A 10000-nucleotide genomic window follows, 5' to 3' on the forward strand; every position below is an offset into this window, starting at 1 on the left:
TCACGCAGGAGGAATAACCTTTTGTTGGCCTTCTTAGTCAGCTCCTCGATGTGATGATTCCAACGGAGATCGTTCTGAAACCAGACTCCCAACAATTTAAAATCATTGACTCGTCCAAGTTCACAGTTTCCAAGATGAAGACTATCAGGAGTAGTAGGTGACTTTCTGAAGGTCAATAACATGTCCTTTGTATTCTTGCTGTTTATTAGCATGTGGTTGGATGTTGTCCACTCATGTATACTATTAAGTACAACTTGCATAGAAGACTCGTCGTTGGTAGAGATAGACTCATAGAAGGTGCAGTCGTCCGCGTATTTGCGTACACGGACTCGGTCGTGGAGGTTAGCAGGTATGGCATCATCGATGTCATCCATAAACATATTAAATAATAGCGGTGAGATTACGGACCATTGCGGGACACCGGCTGGGCAAGAACGTTTTGTAGAGAGAGCTTCAGGGAGTTTCACTTGTTGTGTGCGATCTGTCAGGAAACTCTGGATCCATAGCCATAGACTGGTGTTGATATTCAGTTGCTTGAGCTTGTTCAAAATGGCAGAGTGATCAACAAGATCGAACGCCTTACTAAAATCTACAAACAATGCATGAATGCTTTTCCTTCCGTGTAGCTTGTTATCAGTGTCGTTAAACCAATTCTGAGAGATGTTTATGAGCGCCGATATGGTTGATCGCCCATGGGCAAAGGCGTGTTGATTATTCTTAGTTGACAGCTTGTCCTTGTTTAGAGATATCTGTACTTTTTTCCAGAATTTTTGCCATAAAAGGCAGTACAGAGATTTGTCTGAAGTCACTTTTGATTTTTTCAGGCGGATGGACCTTGGGTACAGGGCTCACCAAAGCGTGTTTATACATGGTTGGATATTTATTCTGTACAATACTTGTGGTAATGATATCATGTGTTCTTGCTGCTAACTCCTCAGCAAGACGCTTGAATACCCAGGCCGGGATATTGTCGGCTGCGGTAGCTTTCCTGGCATTCAGTTGTTTTAAAACATTTTTAACCTGTCCGATGCTTGGTAGACGAGGGCTAGAGACTGAAAGACCGTCAGGTTGAACCTCGGCCATAGTAGGTGTAAAATCGTGCCATGGATGAGTGAAGGCCTCTTGGAGTTTTTCAGCAATCTCAGTAAGATTCTCCGAGGATGGAACTTGATTTGCGCTTCCCCCGTCACCACATAAACGGTAGATAGATTTAAACCATTTAGAAGGGTCAGTGGAGGGTAAACTTGCGGTCTTATTTACGTAGAACCTTAATTTTGCATCATGGATGAATTCCATAACCTTGAGTTTCAGTGTCTGATAGTTCTGCGAAAGCTCGTTGTCTCCACTTGATTTCGGACTTGATGTATGGAGTCATCCACGGTTTATCACTGGGGTGCATCCGAATTTTCCTTACAGGCACAGTCTAAGATGTTCAAGAGTGTTTGAGTGAATAATTTGACTTTCAAATCGATGTCATGAGCCGTGAATATTTCATTCTAGTTTTCGTTATTCAAGGGTAAAGTTAGTAGCGCGATGTTACTCTGTTTACAAACTCTATACTCTCGCGAGATAGGCTTAAGTTTTGATTGTTGACATCTTGGTTTTATCAGTAAACATTGATGGCCCGATTTTCCAAGAGGTGGAAGATGAAGCGTATGTTCAAATAAACTGTCCACGTTCGTGAGAATTTGATCAAGGATATTATTTCCCCGGGTTGGAGCACGTACCAATGCTTTTAAGTTGAATCTTCGACATAAATTACGATGGCATAGTTTGTTGAAGTCTCCGGCTAATAGTACTCCAGAAGAGGGATTGTCTTTCAAAACTGCGTCCGTACAGTTTGTTAGATAATCTATCATATCTTTGTCTTCTCCTGCGGTTTTACCAGGTGGAAAATAAATGCCTGCAACTAAGATATTTCGATTCCCGAAATTACTTCCAAACTTGTTCTCAGCTTTTTGATACCTAAAATGTTCCCTTGTTCCCTAAGATATTTTGCTCCCGTTTTTTAGTTCAAACTAGCCATGTTTCCTTGTTCTCTAAAACCCATATGTCTAGATTGACTAATTTAGCTCCAAAGTAATATACTAAATGTCCGTGCGCATCGCAGACCTGGTAAAACTTCATTTCTTGTTAACGGTCTTGATGAATGAGATAACAGAGAATGTGCCCAGAAAATGCGGAAATGCTTTCCATAATGGAAACAAATCAATAATATTGTTATTTACTAACCTAAAGACATGTTTTCCCTATTAATCCTAACTTTTAGCAATAGAATATTAATATGATCCCCGAGCCGCATAATGATTATTTCAAATCTATTTTTAGGGTTTAGGATTATTTCAGCTTCACCACTACCGTCGTAACATTACAAGCGCGAATCTTAGAGAACAGACATAACTATTGGCGAACATAAATTGAAATAAACATGTTTCAGCAAGTAAAGGATATGTAATAAACAAACTAGCGGCATTGCCTGGTGCGAAAAACCAAAAAAACCCTGTGGGAAAAATGGAAACGTATTCCCCGAACCAAACGCAGTGCCGCAAACACTTCGGGGTTTAAAGATATGTAATAGCGTAACAGTCGAACTGAACGTATAAAATTAAAAACAAAAATGGCAATTAACTACAATTTAGGCCTAGAATGGTCAGCACTTGAGCACCTGTATAACGTTTCAAACATGGCCGTAAGCACTCATTTGGCGATATTAACCTTTAAAAGATGAATACCGAAAGAGCCGTCCAACGATAACAGACGGGACTGAAAAACGGAGGCCGCACAAAAACTGTAAGAGACATGGACCTGTAAGAGAAATAAAGAACCTGTTCTACAAAACTTTACAAGTCCAAGATCTCGAAACATTGCGTCGGGTAAAATGCGTCGACCTAGAATGACTAATCACGTGCTGTACTTAGCTTAAATACACCAGTCACTACCCATAATTCCTCACAAACACCTACTGCAACCCAGGCCCTGTCGCTCTAGTGACGTAGAAATATTCAATGTCAGGCCTTTTCGTTACCACACAATCGCCAGAAATTCCGTATTTCAGCTTCACCGTGCAACAGACGGGAACGAAATATACCATTAGGTTTATTTTGGACGTTTTGGCCGCACACCGACGTAACATTACAAGCGTGAATATTGGAGAAAAGCCACAACTAGCAGACAAAGTTACGGCTTGAAAATGTGTGACTGCAAGAGGCTAGCGACCCAAAGACTTGGAAAAGGAAAGCCTGAAAACTTAACGACATCATCAGTCCTTGGCAGTGGTGCGCTGCAGTTCAGGCACGTGTGCCGAAATGAACAATACTAACAAGTTTTTGTAGTCCGTAAGCCATGCAACTGATCAAAGCCAAATCGACGGTAATGAGTTCTCTCCACGTCGAGATTTTGATGCTCTCTTTATGGAACTAGTATAGGTGGAAAACCTAACTAACATAAACGACAGAAGAACCACACGCCTGAATCGAAGCATCTGAATAAACAAATCTGGATCGTTAGGAAGGAGATAGCCAAGGCGAATTATAATTATAACCGTTAAAATTACATTGCATACCACGATAGAGAGGCGTAAACAACAGCCCACATACAATTTGCTCTTGACATAATCCTAGCCGCAGTTTCCACGCTGGGTAAAAAAAAAAAGCCTCATAATCTGGCCGACAATAGAGGCTAGAAAACTGGCGGCGTTAACAGGCATACTGTGTATAATAGTATATCAATGTGGCTTTTGAGCTTAGAGATTCTGCATCATCCTAGCCGCAGTTTCCACGCTGGGTAGAAAAGATAATCTGGCCTACCATAGAGGCTAGAGAACTGGCGGCGTTAACAGCCATACTGTCCTGCGTTCGTAGAATAGTATCAATGTGGCTTTTGAGCTTAGAGATTCTGCGCTCAGTGACAGACATGGTCAGACATACATTCTTCATAAGTATCCAGTGCAATACCTAACCAAGTGATAACTTCCCTCGGTTCCCGTTGGGACTTGTCCTATAAAAACACTAAAGGAAGTCAGCGCTAACTGTCTTTAATCTTTAATCCTTAATCGGTATACTTCTACGACAGTAAAAACTATACTAGATGTTTAAGACAGTAACACTTAAGTAAACAAATGAAGAAATAAAATAAAATATATACTCCGGGAGAACAGCCAGATAAGATTCCTCTGAGGAGACCGAAGCTTGAGTTCGCCTTCTTGCAAATATTGTCACAATGCTAGTTCCAGGATAGATTACCAGTGATGTACAAGCCTAAATAGGTTGTAAGAGGTACTTTTGAAATAAGCTTACTATTCAAAGAATCCTTAAAGTCAACAGGAGTTTTCTTCCGAGTTATCCCAAGATGAAAGCACTTAGATACATCAAAGGTAAGTTGCCAGGTCTTCGACCAAATATACAGATCTTCCTGGAGAGCTGGGCAGTCCTGCAAGGTAACCCTCTGTACACAACAAAGTTAACCGCAAACAGGCGTAAACGCGATTGAATAGAAGAAGATGTATCATTTATAAGTAAAAAAAATAACAAACTGCTGATCTTGGCTTCGTATTGTTAACTCCCGCTCCTAAGCCATCATCAAGAAAAAAGACAAATAAAATACCCTTACTTCTCCACCAAGTCAATATAAAGCTTGAGTAACTAAGTAAATAAGTACAGAGCGGATGATATGCCAGAAGATATTACTGCAAACTGGAGATATTTAAACTTTTCCGTTGCGAAAATCGAAGGAGAAAGCTAGGAATTTACAGTCATGAAGATAATCAGACGAAGTCAAAACTGGACAAAAAAAAACCTTTAGAAATGATCTTCAGGGCTGTGGAAATATCTTCTCACTAGAGATTTTTGCTTAAAGACAAAAACTTACGTGCCTCAAATCCAGTTTAGATCTGTTCTACCTGAAGCTTGAGCAGATACTGAAAGAGGATTAGCAATCTCATGTTGACAAAAAAGCGGTTCAACACATCGATTTGCTAAAAGCTCAGAAATAGCGCCAGAAACAAATTCTCTCTTCTGCTGGGCTGAATTTTAGTTTGGGCTCACCTTAGATGGACACCACGCAAAGGAATGTTGTAATCATCACACATATGCATGACACTTAAGGTAAATCCCGGGGCACATAGTTTAACCCATTCATCATGGCCTTTCGACAAAATTAAGAGGGACTGAAACCAAAATTGGACATCGCTACACCTTCGACCTGACTTGGACAGCCAGCTAGTCGTTGTCCTGTATGAAACGGACACTGTGCTCTCCAATGGGCAGATTTGCTTGTAACCAAGCAAGGGGTCTTGGCTTCTTGTACCGTGTAAGACAGCTCAATAGGGACTTTAAGCAAATCGCTACGGCTGGCGCTAATACGGCTGCCGGAAGTAAATTTCCCACAAAATGAGACACTGCGCATGTACGTCGGTTGCATCCAGCCGGATCCAGCCGTAGTGTGAAATCTGACTACGTGAGTCGGGATGTTTTGCCGTAGTGGCTACTACGTCGGGTTTATTTCGCTTCTCTGGCACTTTTCAACGGACATCTCGGCATGTTATGAATTCCATTGGATACTATATCCTTTAAAGTCAATTTAAGTCGAGGATTGTGTCAAGGTTGCCTTTCATAAGCTTGTAAATCCGTATCATGAACTTACGATAAGTTTTGGCAAAGGTGTTGGAATGGCGAAGTGATTCAAGTGAAATATTCGTGTTCAGCACGAGGTTGTTTTTCTTCGGTTAAGTTTGCTTTGAGGATTTAGTGAAGATGTTTTACATCTGGATACTATACGATGCTATTTTGCTTCTTTGAGTGTTGATATATTTGTGTTTTTCACTCGATATTCTTTGAGATATATATTTCATCCATCAATGTGTTGTTATTGTACAAGGTGTAGAATTCGCTTTTGCTTAGAAATAATCTGTTTCGTCCTAGCAAGGCGAACAACGGCCATCGTCCTTTGAGCGAAGCCATATGGCTGTGAGAAACTAAATAAAAGAGATTTTAAACTCCTTAGCCCATGTTTTCTTGTATTTTTGCTTTGCTAAACTTAAAATTTAGCAGACCACCGCGCCGTACTCTCCCCAGACCTTTTCAGTCACGGTAGCCGTAGTAGCACCAGCCGTAGTGATTTGCTTAAACTCCCTAATATTAAATCTAAAGCGGTCCTCGTTTGCTTCATCCTGCATCGAAGTGACTCTTCCAAGGTAAGTTTCTAATATGTACCAATTATGTACCGGAGGACTCACTGTTGACTAGATTGATGACGGACAAGGTTCTCTCAATCATTTGCTTCATCGAAACTAAAAGACTTTCATTGTCCTTAGAAAACTGTTGACTTAAACCATGTTGGATTCAATTTCAAGTACCGAGTGTTTGTAGCTTTCTTCAAAATCGACATCTTCGTTGTTTCCGTTGCGAGGTCCTTGAATTCACTCTTGTTGAATACAATTGGCCTCTATCTAAAGTAGGATAATTTTGTTTGTTTGCCCCTTCAGATTTTACATAAGCATTGTTTCCAGTTTCTCCTTAAAACTTACACTGTTCCCAAGAGAAAACAAAAACAATGCTTATATAAAATTTGGAGGAACAAACAAAGAGTATTATGGTTTTTTTCATCATAATTAAGTAAAGTACGATCGTCCGGGTGAGTGCAGTCCTGAGAAGGACTGTTTGAGATGACATTGACTGACGTTTCGACAACCTGAGCGGAAGTCACCTTCAGAGTCAAGTAATTTGTGTAACGTCATTAGATACTATAAGGACTCCGGTCGTAGATGTCATTGGTCAACTTATTTGTGAATGTTATTGGTCGACTGTCAGTTGAGTCTATATTTAATTGGCTGGGAAGACTAAACAGTGATAGGTGCGTTTCGATCCTTCTATAGGTCTAAGGTCTGTACGTGTATCGTACAATACGTTGGGCTGTACTATGAGAGTAAATCGGTGTGTTGTTTGTCCCTTGATGTCGTTGATGAGTCGTTTGTAGGGTGCGGGAAGTTGTAGGCATCGGTTTAAAGGTGTCCGTTTTAATTTAGTAAACCAGCTTTCCAGTACGATCCGTTGGTAGTAGTTAATGCTGTAGGTAACACTTGTAACAGAGTCAGAGTCAGTCGATTCTGTGGTTTGTCTGTAGGTTATTGTTGCTGTCACCGTTCCTCGTCGCTCGTTTGTGTTCAGTCAGTCTAGTGTTCAAATTTCTACCGGTCTCACCATATAAGTGGCCTGGCAGTCACAGTATTTGGTCTTATAAACTGCTCCTGGTCTGTCCTTAGGTTGGTCTTTGTCTTTGACGTTAGTTTAGCAGGAGCCATTATGGCTCTTGTAGTCAGTGAATACAATACAGTACAATACATCTTTAATTGACCGCTGAAGCTGTGCCCTGATTTTACCTGAGGTGTTTGTTTAATATTGACATTTATGTCGGAAGTTTTTTTTTTCAAACACTGAACTCATGGCGATATTGTTAGTTTTCGCATTTGTTCAGGTGTAGCAAATTAAGACAACTCGCTACTCTCTATTAAGCTAGAAAGGACGTTTCTTGAGCAGATTGGTTTCTTTCCACGTTTAAGCATTTTAAATATACGTTTCACCTGACAAAAACACTTGGCTCAAGTTGTGCCAATTGTCTCCTAAAGAGAAAATAATAGAGATAATTTCTCTTACTTTGAGGCATTTATGTGGGGAAGGTTTTTTTTTTCAAACACTGAAACCCATGTTTTTTTTTTTAAGTTTTCGGACTTGTTTGGTGAGGCAAATTGGCAAATTAAGAAGACAAGCTACTTTCTCTTAAGCTAAAAGGGACTATTCTTGAGCAGCTTTGTTTCTTTCTATCTAAAACAACGTTTAAGAATTTAAATATACGTTTTACCCGTAAAAAAATAGGGGAAGTCAGTTTAACTGCACGAAATAGAATATTATTTTTTTGGAGAGAGTTTTTCATATATGTAAAATACAAAGAGGAGTCGCGGGTTTCCCCCTGTTAACAGTTACAATCATAATTCTTCTTAACTCTAGTTATATAGGATAACGTGTAACTTATCAACAGAATAAAGACTGATTATTATTGTTGTTGTTAATGAACGCACTGTGCAATGTTAGCGATCGACCAAACACGGTTGCACTTTTCAACTCGTTTGAGAAAGACTGGAATTCGACGAGTAAAAGTAGTGGGATTGATTAGCAAAAAAGAACACAAATTGTTCCGGGAGATTTTCCAACCTCGTCTTAATGTTTGACTCTTCGAACTCTTGAAGATTTACGCCATCAAAGCCTTGTATCTTGAACACAATTCACGGCCTCCCTTGTTTCATACCTTCCGCAACATCTTTGCCTTTTTAAGATATGCTTTAACGTTTCTCTATATTTAGGAAGTCTCCAAGCGTACAAAAATGGCTTGATTGCAGAATTCGCGTACACGACAGCGATAGCGATAGAATGCACAAGCACCAACAACGAGAAATTGCATGTTAAGCAAATGTACAATATCATCTGTACGATGAACCAAGGAATTAAAAACAATAGAAATGCCATGATGACAATTACAATAGCTTTGCTCACAGTCCTTTCTCTCTGGAGTATCATTTGGCCAGGTATCCCTGCATGCTGGTCATCCAGTGCTTCGGTGCTTGTGAAAGCGGTACAAAGTGAAAACGTTGATGACCCCGATGCAGATGAGAATACAGAAGATTTGTACATTATAAAGAGTTCCCATTAGTGCATAATGCTTTTGTAACAGCGAGAACACGGAAATGATGCAGATTCGTTTCCTAGTCACTTTGGCTCGATACTGGAGAGGAGTCACCACAGCAAAGAATCTGCCAATGCTGAAAAGAAGTTTATGACCTACGCTTACGTTTATTAACATTGAAGAGAACTTTAAAAAGTGAAATGATGCGTTGGTGTACTTGTATAATGAGGCCAAACCCCAAAAGGCAGTGAGTGGACAGGCAACCAGGCCAACCATTGAGAAGATGATAAAGTTTGAAGTCGAAGATCGAAGTTTCCGAAGAGGGTCCATCCAAACTGATAAAACGATTACAGAATTTCCAATAGTTGTTATCGGAAACGTGATCGTCGCCAGAACAGCAACAGTAGTGAAAATGGTATCAGCGTTATCGATATTGAGCCAAAATTGAACCAAAGCTTCTTCATTTGTCATGTTCCAATAGTCAACGGTACCTCGAACAGCCGGCATATTGTCTTAAACGAAACAAGAATTCTTAACTCTTCTCGGCCTGATTGTCAATATTAAAATAACTGTAAGTGAAAATTGACGTGTAATATTGAAGACAATTTGCATATTATCAACTCTCTTAAGGACACATCGAAAACTGAAAATAGCATAAGATAATAAGTTCATTGCATGCAATCATTGCTCCAGGTTCTCTGAGAGGCGTTCATACCTTGCCTCTTCTTCTTGATAAACTGAGCTTTGGTCTGTGGACATCTTTTTTTGGGACATATATCCGTATAAAGTTTTTCCGCTATTTAATAGAAGGTACAAATTAAATTATCCATAAAAGGGATTTTCAGATCATTCCGGATGTAGCATCTGTTCTATCATGAGCCACTTAATTTTATTTTACATTTTGGTTGATTTCTTTCTTAAAGAACATTACGTCACGCGCAAAAAGTATAACATTGAACAGTTCATTGTCCTATTCACAGGGATTCAATCTAATGAATCATAGGTGATGATTCATGTGACGATGCAATCATATGAATCATCATCACTATGAACTATGTACTATGAACCAAGGAATGAAGCACAATAAAAATGCAGAGATGACAATTGCAATAGCTTTGCTCACAGTCCTTTCTCTCTGGAGTATCATTTGGCGAGGTACCCCTGCATGCTGCTCATCCAGTGCTTCGGTGCTGTGTGAATACTTGTGAAAACGGTACAAAGTGAAAACGTTGATGACCACGATGCAGATGAGAATACACAAGATTTGTACATTATAAAGAGTTTCCATTAGCGCATAATGCTTTCGCAACAACGAAAACACAATTCC

General features: G+C 39.8%; 1 protein-coding gene across 1 annotated transcript in view; it reads right to left on the reverse strand.

The window, feature by feature from the left end:
* Positions 1-9718: 9718 nt before the first annotated feature.
* LOC138010150 (trace amine-associated receptor 3-like) overlaps positions 9719-10000 on the reverse strand; it is a 780-nt gene continuing 498 nt past the window's right edge. The window contains exon 1 of the mRNA XM_068857096.1: positions 9719-10000. This exon is cut by the window's right edge and continues 498 nt beyond it. Within this exon, the coding sequence (XP_068713197.1) occupies positions 9719-10000 (282 nt within the window).

Source organism: Montipora foliosa, chromosome 7 (genome assembly GCF_036669935.1).
Source record: "Montipora foliosa isolate CH-2021 chromosome 7, ASM3666993v2, whole genome shotgun sequence".
In the NCBI taxonomy this organism is placed as follows: Eukaryota; Metazoa; Cnidaria; class Anthozoa; order Scleractinia; family Acroporidae; genus Montipora; species Montipora foliosa.